The 21,913-nt window shown below is 38.9% G+C and overlaps 1 protein-coding gene across 5 annotated transcripts in view; it reads left to right on the top strand.

The window, feature by feature from the left end:
* Positions 1 to 21,913, top strand: part of STAG2 (stromal antigen 2) — a 185,896-nt gene that overhangs the window by 53,613 nt on the left and 110,370 nt on the right. For all 5 annotated transcript variants that reach the window (XM_043492946.1, XM_038417707.2, XM_043492944.1 and 2 more), the window contains one exon: positions 13,435 to 13,577. In XM_043492946.1, coding sequence (XP_043348881.1) covers positions 13,534 to 13,577 — 44 coding nt within the window. In that variant the 5' untranslated portion in view covers positions 13,435 to 13,533. The remainder of the gene's footprint in view (positions 1 to 13,434; positions 13,578 to 21,913) is intronic.

Genomic DNA, 21,913 nt, shown 5'->3' with positions numbered 1-21,913 from the left:
TAACCCAAAAACCATTTAAACCATTAGCCACATGTTCCCTCCTACATCTTTCTATGAAAACTGTATTTCTGGTAGCAATTGCCTCTGTGAGATGCGTAGGAGAAATTGCAGCACTCATGACAGATCTGCCATACACCATATTTTTCAAGGACAAAGTCACATTTACTCCCCAAAATTCTACCGAAGGTGCACTCATCTTTCCACATCAGTGAGCATATCCATCTCCCTACCTGTTCCAAAACCACATGTGAATTCCTTTGAATCTATGATACACACTTTGGACATGCGCAGAGCTTTGTCCTTCTACTTCGACAGGACTAAAACCTTTAGGTGTTCTGACAAGCTATTTGTCCCCATTGCAGAATGCTCTAAGGGTACATTTATCTCTCACCAGTCTTTCCAACTGGATCTTGAGTTGCACTTGTCTCTGTTATCAACTACAGAAAGAGACTCTTCCTACTTTTATCAGGACTCACTACACCAGATCCATGGAGGCCTCAGTGGCCTTTCTACATAACAGTCCCCCTTAAGGACATTTCCAGAGCTGCCATTTGGGCTTTTGAAAGTACGTTTTCAAAACATTATGCTCTTACACAGGGACTCATCACCGATACGCGTGTGGGCAGAGCTGTTCTATCTACTGATTCCTTCCAGATCCGAAGTCCCTACCTCCTTGAGAGAGACTGCTTTTCAGTCACCTACAGTGGCGCATCCACAGGGACACCTCTCTCTCTCGCTCGAAGAGGTAGTTACTCACCTGTGCAGTAAATGATATTCTTTCAGATGAGTGTCCCTGTGGGTGCTCCACTCTCCACCCTCGTCCCTCTACTTCAGAGCTGGGGCAGTCTCCGTTGTAGAGAAGGAACTGAGGAGTTCAGCCGCGCATGCACACTATTAAGACAAGACTGGTATGTGCGGCAGGCTCCATGCATGCACGGCCGATACGGGTAGTGCTGTAATAATCTCTGAACAACGGTGCAGGGGCGCACCAACACCAACAGTGGAGCACCCATAGGGACACTCATCTCGAACGTCAGTTACTGCAAAGGTGAGTAACCTCCTCCTTTTTTTTAAACCAAGTTATACTTTTGGCCTTCACAGCATCCCTCGGCAGTGAATTCCAGAGGTTGACTGCATTGTGTGAAGAAGTACTTCCTTCTGTTTGTTTTAAACCTGCTGCCTATTAATTTCTCTAGGTGACTCCTAGTTCTTGTTTTATGTGAAGGGGAAAACAACACTTCACTTTCTCCGCACCATTCATGATTTTATAGATCTCTGTAATATTCCCCCTTAGTTGTTCCTTTTCTAAACTGAACAGTCCCAGTGTTTTTAATCTCTCCCTGGAAACTGTTTCCCTACCCCTAATAATTTTTCTTGCCCTTTTCCCAATTCTAATGTCTCTTCTGAGGTGGGGCAACCAGAACTGCATGCAGTATTCAAGGTGTGGGTGTACCATCGATTTATATAGTGACATCATATTTTCTGTCTTATTGCTATCTTTTATTAATGACAGTCCCCTGCTATAGAGCGTACAATGTAAGGGTGGGATATTTCAGGCACAACTTCCTGTGATGCAGCACCCTCTGCTCCGGTCATCTTTATTCACTCACAGACCACTTGGAGACCTTCCTTTTGTAGATACAACTGTGTAGTTTATGTACAGTGCTTCACCTTGCCACCTTTTAGATATTCATGATGCCATACCATTTACAGAGTCATTGAGCTTACCTAGAAGGGGTGGGAAAATCTCTGCACAGAGAACTCTCTTTATCAGGCCCAGCTAGCCTTTTCTCTTTTGCTTCCCCTCTTGCAGTTCCCTACTGCACTCTTTTATCCAGTCTGCTTTTTAATGGGTTAATTAGCTCATTAGCTACCCAAACCTGATCTGATCTGTTAATCAGGTACTTCTCTCCATATGCAGGACCTGTGTCAGGGCCTGACTGGCTAAACTGACCATAGAATGATGGTTCATTTGCTGAGTCCCAGCACTCTCTGTGTCACTACCGTGAGCCCCTTTTGAAAATTTCATCCTAAATGATGAGAGGAGAAACGGAGGTAAAAGAGTGAAATCATGTATGCTGCGTCAAGTAGCAGCTTAATGGAAGAACAAAGTATAGCACTCTCCCGAGTTCCAGTCCAGCGCCCTATCTGCTGGATCATGCTACCTCTACAATTGAAGCTGTTGCAAATCTGTAGACAGCAGTGATAAAATAAAGGTTATTCAGTCTTAATTTTATTATATAACTAGTTGGTAGCTTACTGTGTATGGTGTATCCATGTCTTCTGCAGTAACCAGGCTTTTGAGGATGGAGGGAAACAATAAGAACAGTGTGCTTCTTATGTGGGGCGTAGTGATCTGGTTGGCAATTTCCAAGAAGCTTGAAGGAATTAAATGCTCAATTCCCATAGACTTGAATGTAACTTGGATACCTAACTCTTTTTAGGCTCTTGAAAAATCCCAGCCAACTAATCTTTTCTTAATAGTTTTTGTAGTTCTGGGGCAGGTGAGAAATTTACTTATCTGTAATTCTGTTTCTGTAAAGGTGCCTCTCAGGAACCTTGCTTACCCCAACTTACTTTCCTTCAGAGTTCGGAGGTTTCACTTTTATGAGGCATTTCTCTTGAACCTTGGTATTCATTTTTCAATAAGGCCTGTTTTGATTGTCGGTTAGCTATCCTGAATTGCCTTTTATTTTATTTATTCCCTGAGAGCTTCATCTTCCATGCAGTCCAAGGAACTGACTGTAGCATCTGGAGGACGTCATTTCTTTACCGAAGCATGATGCATGACAAACATTAGGGAACTTAGCTCTTACTCTATTTCATTACCACTTTTCTCAATGGTTAAAAATATATATGTATTTTTGTTTAGATCTAAGTGTTTTCTGAATATTGTGATTTAAAAAAACCAAAACCTCAGGTCCAGGGATGAGACTCCTGTAAGATGCACTCTTCTCAGAAGCAGAATATAGGTAGGAAATCGTCTTTATTAGAAGATAATAGAATCAGATTTCTTATTCAGTTATTCCATATACTGCAATACGAATATAAAAAAAATCCTGTTGCTAAACAATGTAATATAGTTTAAAAACATGCTTGCAAGGCATGCTTAAACTCACAACAGTACATATATGAAACATCCTCATTTATTCCTATTCATAAAAATTTTTCTCCTATTTCTAAAAAAAATCTGTCGATCAAACTGAGTAACTTTATAATTCTGACCTATAATAATTACATACCTGTAATAAATATTTTGTCAAGTATAATAAATAATATCAGTATAGATCCAACAACACATTTCATTAAAGAACAAAACAAATGGGAGTTTTACCAGTAATTTAATGGTGGTAGAGTTAGGCCAATTATGAGTGCTTTTGAAAATAGCTCCCTTAATATTTAGTATTTCATAAATCTATAACATTTTTGTGATACAGCATTTGAGGCTTGAGCTAGACATTTTTGGAATGCACTTTAAAATCTTTCCTCTTTTTAACAATTTTTTTAAATTCTTGAATTACTAATTTTTTTTTTAAGCTATAAGGCCAGGAAAGTACACCAGCCTATTAAGACTGAAGAATGCAAACAAACTGAAGTCATTTGCATCCTGATTGAGATACCTTGAGGCATCAGTGCTACTGGAAGATGGTCATAGTTACAAATTGATAAATGTAAAGACATCAAAACAATTAACTTTTTTTTTTTTTTTTTTAAACTTCTGCTCAAATATCAAATGTATCTGTCATGCCAGGAGGCTAAGATAGGGATGCCCAGGAATCTGTGCTGGGATCAGTGCTGTTGATATAGAAGATGGTGGGAACATTCATATGAAACATTTATACAAACTACTTGTATGTTTACGGGTACCAAATTTACTGTAAATAATCACTTGTGGATGGATTTTTTGGGCAGGCGGTCATGGAGCGAACTAGATTTTCTTGTAGAAAGCTCAGCGAGTACACTTGCTCAGTGCGCAGAAGTAAATGATGATCAGTTTTTATAAAAGGATGGAGAATAACAGCTGTGTTATATAATGGCATAATTATATTAGTGGTATACCATAACATTGTTAGTTTTTGGTTTTGGTCACCCTATCTTATAAAGGATAAGGAAGAAATAAAAAGTGTGGAGAAAGGCAACAAAAAATTACTAGAGGCATGGAGATCCTTCCATGTGAGGAGAGATTAGATTAGAAGATGAGAAATACATCAGAGGTGACCTGACAGCTATAGAAAACAAGGAATAGATGGTTTATGTAAGGACAGTTTGATCACTTCTGTTTGCCTTTTATATGGCTGTCCAACACCTTGACAGTGGTGCTTAGTGATAGTATGGGAAAGATCCTGATGTGCGAGTGGCATACTTCCCACAATAGCTACAGGTCTACTTGCCAGATGGAAGTTGAAGCATACTCTGCTCCCGGCTTGCCTCTGGACCTCAGCCTGGGCTCTCTGATGGCACTGTGCAGTGACTGCACCAGTCTTAACCTGGCTTCTGCAAACTTAACTATTGTGGGAAGGATTTTCCTAGTTACCAGTGGGAATGCTGAGTTTCTTGAGGCCTTGCTTTGACCTCATTGCTTTGTTGGAGCTTTGGTCTCCTTCTGTGTTGCAAGGAGTTCTTAAGTTGACCATAGAGTACTGCCTTTTGCAGTCAGTCTTGAGGCATGCATTCTACATGTCCCAACCAGCAAAGCCTGCAAAGGTCCAGCATATTCTGCTTAGACTTTAGGCTGGTTCTCTCAAGGATCTTGTTAATGGTGATCCATTGGTACCAAATAACTGCAAGGATTTTTCTAAGACCATGGAGGTGGAAAATGTTCAATCTCTGCTCCTGCTTTTGAAGTACATAATCCCGGTGACGGCTCCCAGCCATCCCTTTCCTGCTGGCTGGGAGACACAGGGAGGAGGAAGGCGGAAGAACAGGCTGTGGTGCCAAATCCCACAAATTCTATCACTAGTCTAGCAAAATACAAAGTCCTTCAGAAAGGGCCAGTGCTTGGAGCCACGCTATTAGAGGAGAAGCTCAGCTTTTGTGGAAAAACAGTGCCAGGGTCACGCACAGGAGAGATAAAAGCAAATTGTTTGCCTTTTATTGGGGTATTAAACTGTCCTCTAGAATGCGGGTAATGGACCATTGTTATGATAAAAGAACAATGCTGAAGTTCTTAGCATGGAAGAAGTTAGATGTTTTCTATATTTAAAATATTCTAAAATATTTTAATCCGTTCCATATTAAATATACAGCACTGGAAAAATGCAACAAGGCACTCATCTAATGGTTCTAGTCACATTACAACGCCCTAGCAATTCGTTCTGTGATGGTGGCTACTGTAATGTGATCAGTTCAATCTAGAGCATGTGAAATGTCCAGGAGTCACTTCAGGCATTATTCTATGTTGTTTTATGTATTTATCGTTTTTGAGTGATTCTGTAATTTGAGTAAAAACGAGGAGTCTGGTGGCACTTTAAAGACTAACAGATTTATGTGGGTATAAGCTTTTGTGGGTAAAAAACCCATTTCTTCAGATGTCACTGCATGCAGATGAGGAACTGAGGCACAATGTACATTGTGACTTTCCTAACGTCAAATAGGAAGTTGGTGGCTCAATGAGAAATTGAATCCCAATGTACAGAATCGTGACCTGTCCGTAAGACCATCATTCTTTTCTTTGCATCTCTTCCTGATGTTTATCCTGATTTTTAAGTGTGAAATAGTCTCCTTTCGAGATGTGAATTTTGTTTTTAAAAAAGGAAAGAAAAGAGAGCTGATATAAAACTGTACCTAATTTCTTTTTAAGTCTCTAAGTGTAAATTCAGTTTAGATAATTTGCTTTTCTCTCTCTGTATTGCCATTTATAACAAATTCTGAATTAAACCCGACCTTTTGGCACCATATGTGGGATTACATATTACTGGGTTGTTTGGTCAGTGGTGACTTTTATATTACAGGTATCTGCTGTTACATTAAAGTAAAGTTTGACTAAAGATATGTTTTCACTTCGGAGTTAAGATGTTATGTACATTTCAGTCTTTTTTTTCTCTCAACTTAGCTTCGTGCAAGTGAGAGCGGCCACGTTGCAAAATAGCACTCAAATTGGTGTGTACACACTCACACTGTACTCACTTGTGTGTGTTGCCAAGACTTCTGGGGGCACATCCCATGGTCCTTAGCGCTGTAGTAAAATGAATCTTTCTTAATTTTTCCCAAGTGAGTTGTGGGAGTTGTCTTTTTTTGGGCACATGGAGAAGGAAGGCAGGCATTGGAGCGTATTGGCACTTGAGTGGTGCTAGTCTCTGGTTGTGTTAACACCTGAGGAGGAGTTCATATTCAAGTTTTAGCTTATCCCTTGTCACAGGCCAGCCAATTTGAGTTAAAAGTAGTACTAAACTCAGTTTATTTTGTGTAAGGGAATGGAGTTAGGGGCAGGTTATAACTTGAGTGAACTTTGTAGTGAAGTAGAGCTCCAATTGTGGGTAGAGTTAGAAGCTTATTTTAGTCTTTGCTTTTGTACCATCACAGGTGTTTGTAATGGAATCCTCAACTGATACATTGTAAATTACTGATATAATTAAATGACTGACTAATAGCACTGGAGACCTTTTCTCCCACCTCCCCGCTTTAATGGATCATAATGGTATTACACTTCTTGTTTGTTAAATCTTTAATGGTAGGTTATAGTCAAGGTCCTTCACTTTCAGCTTTTACCTATTTATTTATTTATTTTAAATGATTATTTACCAAAAATTTCCCAGGTTTTGCAAAACCTATTTGATTTATTTGAGTCGTAATGGTAAAAAAAAAAAAAACCTGAATATTGATCAAGAAAATACAATATATTAGGTAGGTGTGTTTATGCTAATAATAAATTAGTCCAAGTATAAATGCAAGGCTGCCTGTTAAAAGAAGGTAACATAGTAGAAGATGAAAACAAACATGTATGTACATATCTGTATGTCAGTGCCCAAGTCTTAAAAAGAGAAATGCCGGAACTCCACAGATCTGTCTCCCCACTCTGGAAAGAGAGATGGCAGCTTGGTGACCTGGACCGCTCAAGTCTCCAAGCTTCCATCTTTCCTTCTAGAGCGGGGAAACTAGATCAGAATTACTTTGTTTTATTTTCTGTCTTTCCTTCCCCTAATATATACCCAGAACACTGAAGTTAATTTTTTGCACTGATTTTTCAGCCATTTTTAAAATTTTTGTAATAAACACTGATAAGTTTCCAAAAAATTATAAACAAAATAGAAACTGAAAATAAAGGGCTTTGGTTACAGTATGGTGATACATCACTGTGGGAGATGCTACAGCTGTAAAACATTGTAATTTAAATCTTTTTGCAGTTATTTTTGGAACTGTCTACAAAGTTCGGCAAGGTCATGATATGGTTGCCCTTGACGTTTTTATATCCAAGGAGAGTCCAGAGTGATTCCAAATAAATTTGTTTTTTAATTTCACCCAAGATGCAGGAACTTTTTTGGTGCATTTGAACTGTTTTGTATAGAGATTTGGCAAATGTAAGCAAAATATGCTACAGTATGTTGTTTTTAACAATGTATTATAAAGTTTATTGTAAAGAAATAACTAGGTCAACCTCTGGGTGACCTGTCTTCTAGAGTTTCTTTAGTTAGCTTTAGGCTAGAGCTCCACCTTGTGATCTTTCAGCATGATACATTTTCTTTTAAAAGTTAATAAGTTAATTATGTTTCAGTAAAACTCATGGTCTTCTGAAATTCATAGATAAACTCATAAGTCAACTTAATTTTGCCAACAAACGCTGAAAGCTGTATGAAATATATAAATAGACAAAATTTAAATGCTTAAGTACTAAACATATGAAAGATAGTTACAGTTTCATGATAATTAGAGATATATGTTGATCTTAGCAGATACATATACCTGTACTAGATGCCAAAGGTCTGGCTTTAAATCTGTGCTTACTGCAGATAGTTCAGTTTTTTGCTGGTTGGAATGGCATCTTCAAAATAGACTTTTTGCTGCCTTCTCTGAATTGACTACATCAAAAGTATTATTATTATTATTTATTATTATTTTAAAAGTAAGTTAAAGGACCTAATAAGATACTTGTATAACAAAAGCAAATGTCTGCCGTTTCACTGTTTATGGTCCTAATCCTTCTCATAACCTCAGCACCTTTTTGCTGGGATTAATGTTGTAAACTCCTGTGTCATCCTACTGATATGTAGAGCATTTTGCACACCGATGATACTATGTAAATAATTTATTGACGTCTCATATGTTGAGAAAGTTGCTGGCCAAATGCTAGGACCCTCCCCTTTTTGTTTTTCTCCCCTCCCAAAAACAATCCCAAAACTCTTCTATTTTTGTAACACTGACTCTTTAGCTCTAAGAGACAGGTTCATATCCCTCTTTTGTTCTATAATTAGAGGGTAGAAATTCAATACTTCAGGAATAATCATCTGGTTTTCTTGTTTGTGCTAGGAATCTAATTATGAAACACACAGTGTGTTGCCACAAAACTGCAGATATCTAGTTTTAATAAATGATGTCTTTAATTTCAGAATGAGATGCATCAAATCTATAATTTAATTCTGTGTTGAGATTATTTTTGAACAGTTTATACATTCCTTTACTCAGTTTGTGGTGATTATATTCTTTAAAAGTGTTTGTGGTTATATGAAACAATATTGTCCAGAACTATATTTTTACAGATTCTAATATTGAGCCAGATACGGTCTAAGTGCAGAACTAGGAATGTATTGTAATTTCTGTTCACACACTGACTCTCTCTGTGACTGCGGACAAATAATTTACTTCTCTGCCTCATATCTACAGCACAGACATCTACCACTTCACTAAATGAGTAACTGGTAGTAATAATAAACTGTTATCTTCCATGTGGACCATCTGCTAGAGGATGATATAAACCTTTTTCCCAGTAGGGGTTTCACACGTGTTCACTTAACAGCAGACTAGTGTTGAGACTTCGATATCTTGAGCTGTTTTTTATAAATTCTGGATAGGACAGTACTGTGCTGATTACAGATTAGGACTGAGCATTTGACTGTTCCAAAAATAATTGGTCAATTGATGGGTCAAACATCAAACAATGTAAAAATGGTCAAATATTTTGAAGCATTAATTTATTATTGGATTGAGTCCCTGACCATCTTGGCTATTAACCACTGATGGACCTATTCTTCGCAATTTATCTCAATCTTTTTTTAACGCCAGTTATACTTTTTGGCCTTCACAACCTCTCCTGGCAATGAATTCCACAGGCTGACTTTGCGTTGTGTGAAGAAGTACTTCTGTTTTAAATCTGTTGCCCTTTAATTTCATTGGGTGACCTCTAGTTGTGTTATGTGAAGGGGTGAATAACGCTTCCTTATTCGCTTTCTCCACACCAGTCGTGATTTTGTAGACCTCTGTCATATCCGCCCTTTAGTCATTTCTTTTGTAAGCTGAATAGTCCCAGTCTTTTTTAATCTCTCCTCATATGGAAGTTGTTCCATACCCCAATCATTTTTGTTGCTCTTCTTTGTATTTTTTCCAATTTCTATATCTTTTGGAAGATAGGGCGACCAGAACTTCATGGGCATACCATAGATTTATATAGTGGCATTTCAATATTTTCTGTCCCATTTATCTATCACTTTCCTGATGTTTCCTAACATTTTTAGCTTTTTTGACTGCCGCTGCACATTGAGCAGATGTTTTCAGAGAACTGTCCATGATGATGCCAAGATCTCTGTCTTGAGTGGTAACAGCTAAGTTGGACCCCATCATTTTTTGTGTATAGTTGGGATTGTTTTCCAGTATGCATTACTTTGTATTTATCAACGTTGAATTTAATGTATCATTTTGTTTCACAGTCACACAGTTTTATGAGATCCCTCTATACTCCTCCGCTTTAGACTCCACTATCTTCAGTAATTTTGTATCAGCTGTAGATTTCCCCACCTTTTTCCAGGTCATTTATGGATATGTTGAACAGTGCTGATCCCAGTACAGTTCCTTGGCGGACACCACTCCATTCTCTCCATTCTGAAAACTTACCATTTATTCCTACCCTTAGTTTCCTATCTTTTAACTAGTTACTGATCCATGAGAAGACATCCCTCTTACCCCATGGCTGCTTTTGGTGTGGGACCCTGTCAAAGACTTTCTGAAAGTTCAGGTACACTGTATCTCCCTTGTCCATATCTTTTTTGACCCTCTCAAAGAATTCTAATAGATTGATAAGGCATGATTTCCCTTTACAAAAGCCATGTTGAGACTCCTCAACATATTGTGTTCATCTGTGTCTGATAATTGTTTTTCGCTATCATTTCAACCAGTTTGCCTGGTACTGAAGTTAGACTTACCAGCCTGTAATTGCCAAGATTACCTCTGGAGCCTTTTTAAAAATTGGTGTTATGTTAATTATCCTCTAGGCATTTGATATAGAAGCTGATTTAAGTGATAGGTTACATACCACAGCTAGTTGTTCTGCAATTTCATATTTGAGCTCTTTCAGAACTCTTGGGTGAATACTATCTAGTCCTGGTGACTTAATCCTGTTTAATTTATTAATTTGTTCCTAAACTTCCTCTACTGACCTCAATCTCTGACGATTCCTCAGATTTGTTACCTAAAAAAATGGCTCAGGTGTGGGAATTTTTCATATTCTCTGCAGTGAAAACCTATATAAAGAATTAATTTAGCTTGTCTGCCACGGCTTTGTGTTCTTTGAGTGTTCCTTTAGCACCCCGATAGTCCAGTGGACCCCACTGACTGTCTGGGAGGCTTCCTGCTTCTGCTGTACAAAATTATTTTGGTTCATTTTTGTATCTTTTGCTAGTTACGCTTCAGATATTTTTTTGGACTGCTTAATTATGCTTTTACACTTGACATGAAAGAGTTTAGGCTCCTTTATATTTTCCTCAGTAGTATTTGACTTAATTTTTAAAGGATGTCTCTCTTTGTTTCTAACCATCTCTTTGACTCTGTTTGGCCATGGTGGCATTTTTTTGGTCGTGTTGCTTTTAATTTTTTTTTATTTGGGATATACCTACAGTTTGAGCCTCTATTATGATGTTCTTAAAAAGTTTCCATGCAGCTTACAGGCATTTCACTCTTGTTACTGTTACTTTTAATTTCCATTTAACTGGCTTCCTCATTTTTGTGTCCTTTCCATTTTTTGAAGTTAAATGTTACAGTGGAGTGTTTCTTTGATATTTCCCACCCCTACAAGGATTTTAAATTTAATTACATTGTGGTCGCTCTTACCAAATGAATCAGCTATATTCACCTCTTGGACCAGATCTTGTGTGCCAGACCAAATCAAATCATGGCCTCTACCCTTGTGAGTTCCAGGACTAGCTGCTCCAAGAAGCAATCATTAACCGTTTTTAGACATTTTATTTCCGCATCCTGTCTTTAGGTGACATGTACCTCCTGTCCTGAGGTCACAGTTTATTCACTGTATTTTTTTAAACAGTCAGCAATATATTGGGCTGAGTGGTGATGCTCGGTTGTGCACTGGAATAAATAAAATGTTGGTTGTGGAGTTATTACCATTAAGTTAATTACACTCTCATTGTGAACGTTGCTCCATCCCTCAGATACTAGACCGGGGTGGGCAAACTTTTTGGCCCGAGGGCTGCATCGGGGTATGAAAATTGTATGGTGGGCCATGAATGCTCACGAAATTGGGGGTAGGGGTGTGGGAGGGGGTGAGGACTCTGGCTGGGGGTGTGGGTTCTGGAATGGGGCTAGGGATGAGGAGCTTAGGGTGCAGGAGGGTGCTCCGGGCTGGGACTGAGGGGTTCGGAGCGTGGGAGGGGGATCAGGGATGGGGCAGGTGGGGAGCTACCGCAAGCAGCTCACAGAAGCATGTCCCTCCTCCTGCTCTGAGGTGCGGCCAGGCAGCTCTGTGTGCTGTCCTGTCTGCAGGCGCCATCCCTGCAGCTCCCATTGGCTGGGAACCACCCTGCGGACAGGTGGCGCGCAGAGCCGTCTGGCCATGCCTTTATGTACTATGTAGAAGCCTGAGGGGGGTCATGCCTTACTTGGAAGCCATGAAAATTTCAGCCTGAACAGTTGAATTTTAGCTAAATTTTAAGCATCTAAGGTTCTTATAATGGGAGGTAACTATAGGTGGTGGTTCCAAATCTGCCCATAATAGTTCACAGTAGTACTAGATGGCAGTACTTTTTAATTTTTTGTCTACTGTGAGTTTTCTTGCTAGCATACTAGATGGACCACTAAACTGCTGTAGAAAGAAAAGGAGTACCTGTGGCACCTTAGAGACTAACAAATTTATTTGAGCATAAGCTTTCGTGAGCTACAGACCGCTTCTTCAGATGCATAGAATGGAACATATAGTAAGAAGGGGTGTGTGTGTGTGTGTGTGTGTGTGTGTGTGTGTGTGTGTGTGTGTGTATGTATCTATATATCTATATCTATATATATATATACATACACACACACATACAGAGAAGGTGGAAGTTGCCATACAAACTGTAAGAGGCTAATTAATTAAGATAAGCTATTATCAGCAGGAGAAAAAAACTAGTGATAATCAAAATGGCCCATTTGGACAGTCAACTCCTGTTCTTTTAGTGTAAAAATTGATGTTAATGTGGCATATTAAACGCACTGAAGAGTAGTAGAAAAGCCAATCTCTTAGACCCCCCTTCTTGTGTGTTTTTAATATGTACTACATGTGGCATGTAGTATAAACATGCTGCATGCCCCACTAGCACTGATATAAATAACAGTGCAGACAGGCACTGCTTGGTCTAGTAGTATAAAGACACACCAGAAGCCTAGGGTATACACCCTAAATGGTTCACAGTGCCTTTTATGTCTACACTTCTATTTTTAGCAGTTAAGTGTCCTACTGCCTCCCTTGGGTGAAAGACTCTGGCAGTGGGGAAAGGCTCTGCAGAAGGAGGCAGTGGGGAAAGGCTTGGCAGCTCCTTTCTGTCAGAGCTTTTCTCCACTGCCTCCTCCTTGCCAGAGCCTTTCACTGCATTGTGGACACAGACTGCTTTTCATTGTGGTGTGTAGCTACTACGGATGCAGACAAGGCCTTGGTTCAAAGAAGAAATTGAAGTTTTGTTCTTTAGATTAGTCTTCTAAAATGATCTAGACTAATAAGGAATGCATGCATATTCTTCTTGCTGCTTCACCTTCTAAAATGAGACTTTTTTTTCCTATACATCATTTACCATGTTGTGCTGTATTTTGTTTTAATATTGCGATGCCTAGTTGCAGGAGTTTGGGGAGAGATTATGGGGGGAAGAGCACTTACAAAATTTGTAATTTAAAAGGAGAAAATAAACTTCCAATCTTCTGAAATACATGTCAGAGGCTGATATACAGTACAAGACATTAATGACCATAACATTTTTGCGCCTTTCATTAAGAGTAAAGATTGACTTCATTTGTTTTTTTTTTTAATAGGAATTGTCTTTTGTGAAAGGAAGAAAACGTGCTTGCGCACCGTAAACTGTTTTTTGAACATATTTCCAATACAGTGGTGGTCCAGAAGATGATAAAGAAATGATAGCAGCTCCAGAAATACCAACTGATTTTACTCTCCTTCAGTAAGTAATTAAAATTGCAGTGGCCAAACTTTTTAAGGTAAAACACATTTTGTTGTAGGTGCAATGACAATATACACTGTTGCTTTGATTAATTGCTAAAGAAAACAGAAAAATGAACAATGCTTAATACATACATAAAAGTTTTATTCTGCCGAGTAGTTACAGTGATTTAAATCTAAAGCATTGCTTGAATGGTGTCCTGTGTTCCCTGAGAGAGTTAAAATAGCAATCGTATAACTGGTTTAACTTTATTTTTTACTTTAGATTTTTAGAATCTTTAATGAAGCGTTTTGCTAGTAGGAGAATCTATTGTCATGGTCACAGAATAGTTTCCATTATAGCAGCATTTTTTGATGCTTATAACTTTCTGAAAAAAACTTTTCTTTGGATTAGAAATTTTCTGGACAGAAATAGGAGTAATGTCAAATCGTCTTGTTCCTGTTTTTGGAGCCAGATGTTGATTGAGATCTTTTTTAAAGTGCTAGGGTTGCTTAATTCTTGAGAGTTGCTTTTTTGCCGTGTGTGTGTGTGTATGTATGTATATGTGTGTGTATGTATGTGCGTATATATCTATAATTGTGGCAGAGCTCTGACCTTGTCCCCATGGGTCCGGGACTTCCAGGCAGTTTATGCTAGCTTCAGAGGCTCACTGCAGCCCTCCATGTAGCCCTTCTCTCTCTAGGGCCAGGGATGCAATCTACTGAGCCATTTCAGCGTAAGCCAACAAGGAGGTTGGTGAAAGAACTCCCACAGTCTTTGTTTCTCCTACCTTTGGCCTCGTACCAAAACAGTTTAGCCTCCTGTCCTGACGGGCTGTTTTCCCCTCCCAGGAGGTGTTTCTGTAGTGGTGGGTTGGGGGGAACCCGGGCCTACCCTCTACTCCGGGTACTGGCCCAGGGACCCTAATGGTAGCAGCTGTTGGCAGCCAACCTTTCACTGCCAGAGTTGCTACGTTTCCTTGGGCCACTTCCCCACAGCTCTCTTGCTTCTCCCTTCTTCACCCTTACCTTAGGGCTTCCTTACCAATGACTTGAGGGTGTCTTCATTAACCAGCCCTTCAGCCGCATTTCTGCTCCCTGGCTCTACTCTGCCTGATTGGAGTGAGCCCTTTTATAGTATCAGAAGGGCCTTAATTAGAGACTGGTGGTCATATTAGTTTAATGGCCTCACCTGACTCTTTGTAGGTTAATTGGAGTCCAGTGTTCTCATTAGCCTGGAGCAGCCTCTGCTCTGGTCAGTCAGGGAATAGAAAACTGTTAATCCAGTGGCCAGTATATCTGCCTTCTGCTACTCTGGTGTACCCAACTGGCCTGAGTCTATCACTATATATATATAAAATATAAAAAAAACAATATGTCTGTGTGTGTTGATAAACTTTAACTGTAGATGATATCACTTTTCAGTTACTTGTGATAATATCCTACTGGTTCTCCAGTCAACCATAATCTTTCAGGGTAGACAAAAACTGGGTTCCTAATGTGGGTTGTGGACTTTTTTGTTTTTAACAGAGGAGGAAAAGCTAAATGTATCTCATAGTACAGACAGAAACTTTTTTAGGCCTTCTTTATACATAATCAATTTTTTCCTTTGTAGTTCACTTAAGAAATTCTAAAAACCCTTCTTTCAGTCGTGACTTCAGCTGAAAAGTACCTAAAATTTGAACTCTGCATATAATTAGTGCTTAATGAGGATTACCAACTTTCTTCAGGTTGGTTGGGGACAATAAAAAAAAGTACTGGGGGTGGGGAGAGAGAGATGTGATTGGAAAAAATTGATTTAGAGCATCATCAGTAGTAAAGACTTTTAAAAAATATATTTATTAGCAGAGTCTAATAGATTTCTAAGGTTAACTTTCTGTCAGATAGGAACAATTTAAATCTGTTACTAAGCACAGTAACTTAACCCTCTTATTCACTACCCTTTTCCTTTCCTCTGCCTCCACTCTCCAAGAAAATTAAATACACACAACTGATAAATCAAGAAACAATTTCTCCGAATTGTGTGCATGTCCACAAATTAGAATTGGGTTTGTGTGATTTATTTGCTTCTTCACAATATATTTTCTGAAAGGTTTTTAAATTAAAACTTGTGTGTGATACGTGTTGTGTTTATGTAAGACGTAAGTTTTGTCTGTTTGTTTTTCCTGAAAGACTAGGACATCTGGAGAACTAGTGAGATCATGACAACAGAAGTATTAAGGGTGTAAAACTTAACAGTTGAGAAAGGAGGAAAGAGGAATTCTTAGGCCTTATTTACAAGAAATAGTTGCACCGGTTTAAGTTAAGTTGGTTTCAACTGTAAAAATCTGTATGGGCATCCTTTATTTTAAGAGTTATATTTAAACTGATTCCTAATCAGCTTAAAGCAAATTGAAATAAATGTGGTTTAACCAAAATAGATGTGTGTACACAGCCTTTTTCATTAGTTTAATTAAATCTGTTTAAAGTCATACCCTAAGTTAAAGTGGTACAGCTTTCTTGTGTAGACAAGCCCTTAATCATATGTTTAGAATTCGGGTTTTCACACCTATTAAACTCTCACATGCCAAGTTTTGGGATGAAAGGTTGTTTATTAAAGACTTCCAGCTTGCATTTTTAATGGTTGGGGACGATTCCAATCCATATGAGTCCTCTACAAAACAGGAACAACAAAATGTTGACATACCTGATCATTCTAAAGTTTAAAAAATAAACCAACAACTTGAAAATGTTTTTTGCAGCTGTAGGGGCTCTCAACTTTTTGGCATCCTTAATATATTATAAAGAAGCAAATACAGACACTTTCCCTTTGCAGATCACATTTAAGGTTGCATAGTTTAAAAGCATGTCAGCAAATGCAAATGTTATAGGTTCTATGACAACAGGAATTGGCATACAATGCATAGCCTATATAGTTTAGGATACACATGTAATGTTTAATAACAAAATTTTAACAAGAAATGCAAAAATACTAACATTATGTAAGTGAAATTTAGCCAAGTTAATATTGCTGTAGGAGCATTATTTTTGTTTCCTAACTCTTACATTTATATTAGGGCTGTCGATTAATCACAGTTAACTCACGCAATTAACTAAAATCTAATCACTATTAGATTGCATGGTTAAACAGTAGAATACCAATTGAAATTTATCAAATACTTTTGGATGTTTTTCTACATTTTCAAATATATTGATTTCTGTTACAGCACGGAATACAAAGTGTACAGTGCTCACTTTATATTTTTATTACAAATATTTGCACTGTAAAAATGATAAAATAAATAGTGTATTTCAGTTCCTCATACAAATACACTTTCACAATAGAGATTGCACTACAGTAACTTACAAATGTATTTTGTTGTTGTTGCATAACTGCACTCAAAACCAAAACAATGTAAAACTTTAGAGCCTACAAGTCCACTCAGTACTATTTCTTATTCAGACAATCATTAAGACAAACAAGTTTGTTTACATTTACGGGAGATACTGCTGCCTGCTTCTTGTTTGTCACCTGAAAGTGAGAACAGGCATTCACATGGCATTTTTGTAGCTGACATTGCCAGGTATTTACGTGCCAGATATGCTAAACATTCATATGACCCTTCATGCTTCAACCACCATTCTGGAGGACATGCTTCCATGCCGATGAAGCTTGTTTAAAAAAAAAAAAAAAAAAAAAAAAAGTGCGTTAAATACATTTGTGACTAAACTCCTTGGGGGAGCATTGTATGTCTCATGTTCTGTTTTATCGCGTTCTTCCACATATTTCATGTTTATAGCAGTCTTGGATGATGACCCAGCATGTTTTCGTTTTAAGAACATTTTCATAGCAGATTTGACAAAATGCAAAGAAGGTATGAATGTGAGATTTCTAAAAATAGCTATAGCACTCGACTCCAGGTTTTAGAGTCTGGTGTGCCTTCCAAAATCTGAGAGGGATGAGGTGTGGGGCATGCTTTCAGAAGTCTAAAAAGATCAACATTCCAATGCAGAAACTACAGAACCCAAACCACCAAAAAAGAAAATCAACCAGCTGCTGGTGGCATCTGACTCACGATGAAAATGAGCGTGTCTTGGTCCGCTCTGCTTTGGATCGTTATCAAGCAGAACCCGTCGTCAGCATGGACACGCATCCTCTAGAATGGTCATTTGAAGCATGAAGGAATATATGAATCTTTAGCGTATCTGGCACATAAATATCTTGCGATGCCGGTTACAACAGTGTCGTGCGAAGCCTATTCTCGCTATCAGGTGACATTGTAAACAAAAAGTGGGCAGCATTATTTCCTGCAAATGTAACCACACTTTTGTCTGAGCGATTTGCTGAAGTAGGACTAGGTGGACTTATAGGCTCTAAAGTTTTACATTTGTTTTATTTTTGAATGCAGTTATTTTTTGTACATAATGCTACATTTGTAAGTTCAGTTTTTATGATAGAGATTGAACTACAGTATTTGTATTAGGTGAATTGAAATGTATACTATTTCTTTATATTTTTTCTTACAAATATTTGCACTATAAAAAACCAAAAAGTGAGCACTGTACACTTTGTATTCTGTGTTGTAATTGAAATCAATATATTTGGAAATGTAGAAAACATCCCAAAATATTTAAATAAATGTTATTATCTTTTATTATTTAATAGTGTGATTAATCTTGCGATTAATCACTAATCACTATTAATTTTTTAATCAGTTGACAGCCCTAATTTATATTAAAGCATTTTTTAAAAGTATGTTATGTTAAGGTAAAAGTGTAGTGTTGCTACACGTGCCAACGTTTTAGAAAATTTTGTAGAAAACATCTGAGTTTTGAACCACAGTAGATATATTCTCTGTCCCTATTCTCTTAATACATTTGTAACGCCCATTGATATTTATCTATATTTTCAAATAGAATAGTCCTGCTTACAAGCTTTGGCAGGGAGGAAAGTCATCAGTTTTGCAGTAGTGTGGCAGATATTAAGAAAATCTAGTGAAGTGCAGCATGTAGGTCTCACTGAAACATACATGTGACATAGTCTCATGCATATTCATAGTCTGGAAGAAGCTAATAAGCTCCAATTTTATTCGTCGTTTTACCCATTTTTGTCTCCCTTTGTCTCAAGATGTTATGAATTTTCTTTATACAAGGAAAAACAAAAACCTCTTTGTTCCGTTAAGATGCCTGATTTAATGAAAATTCTTAAAAAAAAAAAGTAGTGACACTTCCTTCGTCTTAGACATGCTAATAGTATTTCAAAAAGACCAATGTTGAAATAACTTACCCTTTTGAAACACTTTTAGTTAATTGCAAATATTCCGCAACATTATGTTCCATTTTATTTCTTTTAGGTGTCTAAAAATGAATAGTTCTCCTAAGAGTAGTGTCCTTTTGGGTGCTCCACTTCAGTCGCACATGTGCCCAACGTGTCTTTGATCAGAGATTTTGATCAGAGTGTCTGTTTGGCCTGTGCGTACTCTGCTGATATCCTTGTACCCATATCAGGGTGCATGGGTGAATAGCCCTCAGTTCCTTCTCAGCTATCTTGGCCTGTGATGAAGCTTAGCGTATCCATATTGTGTTCGTCTGGACTACCTGCTGATTTTAGTCTAGCTAGGTTTATTTTAGTTAGTAATTTGGAAGTTTGTTTTATTTCCTCCAGGGAGGCCCTTCCTAAGGGGTATATCTGGTTAATCAGGGTTTAATCGCTGCCTCACATGTAGAGAGGCTATCCTGGTCAACAACAGATATTCTTAAGTATGTTCGTTGCCTAGAGAAGTTGCACATTCCACAGAAGCTGTGTTGCCCTCAAATCCAGGGCAAGGAAGAATTGGGAAATGAAGTTGGAAACCGGTCACAGGAAACCCCCCTGTACACTAGTTTCCAGAGATATCTAGTACCCCTTCTACATTGGTGAAGCACTCTTACAGAATGGGAAAAGCCTTAGAGACCTCAAGTAGAGGATCCAAGAATAGGAGCTCTAACTCCCCTCTAGGAATCCACTTTGAAAAGACCTCGCTCTCTGAGCAGGTAATAGCCTCAGAATATAGCCTCAAGGCTCAATCTTGCAGAGGCAGTGGGCTCCTCCAGTACTGTAGCTCTTCTGAAAGTAAGTGTGGCTCTGGGAAGGTGCTGGTACCATCTAGCAGAGATGGTCAGAACAAATAGAGAAGACCAGTACCATTGGATTTAACCTCTCTCCTGGTACCTCTGTTGGGTTCTTCGGTACTGTGTAATATTAAGCCTCCAACTATGTGAAGCGCTCAAAACCCTTGGTACTGTTCCCCAGGGACAAACATACAATACAGTCAGTGCATATCACAACCTCACTCGGTGCTGCAATTCCACTCTGCTTGACTTGCAAGACTTTAGGTCTTGCAAGCCTGAAGGACTTATCAGTGATAGCTGAACTAGAGTCTCCATTGCTTGCATCTCTTGGTACCAAGAACCACTTGCTATCTGGATCCTTATACTTCTCTTGTAATTCACCTCCCTTTTTTGTTAGGGGAAGAAGAGTCGTCCCATCAGTATCATCGGTCTCTGTCCAGGGTTCTCTTACATACCCACATAGGAAACCCCTAGGAAAGAGAGAGGGAGAATGTCTGGGGACCTCATGGTTCTTGTTGGGATCATCCTTGTATGCTACCCACTCCCCACTGTGGTTCTCAGTGGCCATATTGGAATCCTTGGTCAGCTTATTGCCAACAGTTCACCAAGGTTCAGACCCTTTCTCACTGAGATGACGGAGAGACTGAAGCTTCCCCTTCCCAGCGCACCACTCAACAGGAGGAAAGGTTTGAGGATCAGGAGGCTAGGACAGAGAGCCTACCCCTCAGATTGACATCTCATCCTCATCACTAGATGAGACCATAATACCTTCTTCTCCATCTATGGCCGATGATTTTTCGACAGTTTCAAGACCTCATTAAACATGGGGCAGATTCCCTACAGATACTGCTTGAGAATGTTAAAGAATCTCAACTCAAGCTGTTGGATGTTTTTCACTCTGCGGCATCATCCAGAGTTGCCCATCCTATCAAAAAGGCTCTGCTGGAACTTGCAAAAACCATTTGGCAACCTCTGGCCACAGTAATGATGAATTCAAATTGTAACAGGTGCAGAAAAGAGCTACTAGGATGATATGAGGAATGAAAAATCTACCTTATTATGAGAGGAGCCTCAAAGAGCCTACCCAAAAGAAGGCTGAGGGTAGATATGATTGCTCTCTCTAACTATATCAGAGGGATAAATACCAGGGAGGGAGAGGAATTATTTAAGTTAAGTGCCAGTGTGGACACAAGAACAAATGGCTATAAACTGGCCATCAACAAATTGAGGCTCAAAATTAAACAAAGGTTTCTAAGCTTCTGAGGAGTGAAGTTCTGGAACAGTCTTCCAAGGGGAGCAGTGGGGGAAAAATAACCTAACTGGCTCCAAGATTGAGCATGATAAATTCATGGAGGGGATGATATGATGGAACTGCCTACGATGGCATGTGGTCCATCAGTGATTGGCAGTAGCAAAATTTCCCAACAGCTGGACATGGGGCACTAGATGGGGAGGGCTCTACACAGAATTCTTTTCCAGCTATCTGCTTGGGGGATCTTGCCCACATTCTCAGGGTCTAACTGATCATCATATTTGGAGTCAGGAAGGAATTTTCCCTGGGTCAGATTGGCTGAGACCCTGGGGGGTTTTTCGTCTTCCTCTGCAGCATAGATCACGGGTCACTTGCAAGTTTAAACTAATGTAAATGGTGAATTCTCTGATTTGAGTAACTCATCCAGAGGTTAGAGGTCTTTTTCAGGAGTTGGTGAAGTTCTGTGGCCTGCAACGTGCAGGAGGTCAGATTAGATCACAATGGTTCCTTCTAACCTTAAAGTCAGTAGTGACAGACTATCTCCATCGTCAGGCAATCATAGTATATCTGTACTTTGATGACTGTCTGCTTGAGGATCAGTCACAGTAAGAGGTGTTGACTCGTGCAGAGGGCACTTTCTCAGTTCTTGGACTTGGACAATTAAATGTGGGGAAAATCCACACTGACTTCCATATAGAACATACAATTTATAGGGGCATCCCAGGACCCTTGTCATCAAGGACCTTCCTTTCTGTGAACAGGTTCATGACACGTGTCAGAACTATTCAAGGGAGCTCTCGGACTTCAGTCAGAAACTGTCATCAACTTCTGGGTCACTTGTAGGCTTGCACTTTCATGACAGAGCATGCGAGATACCCCTGCAGTTTCTAGGGCTGTCTCAGGTCAGTATACTTGCCAAACAGACACAGCTTGGACAAACAAATGTCAGTTCATCAATAGGTGAAGTACACCCTAGATCAGTGTAAGGTTCATCGCAATGTAGGCATGGGAGATTC

The sequence above is a fragment of the Dermochelys coriacea genome, chromosome 9, assembly GCF_009764565.3.
Source record: "Dermochelys coriacea isolate rDerCor1 chromosome 9, rDerCor1.pri.v4, whole genome shotgun sequence".
Classification (NCBI taxonomy): domain Eukaryota; kingdom Metazoa; phylum Chordata; order Testudines; family Dermochelyidae; genus Dermochelys; species Dermochelys coriacea.
Note: the sequence above shows the minus strand (reverse complement) of the source record. Positions and strands in the feature narration are given on the sequence as shown.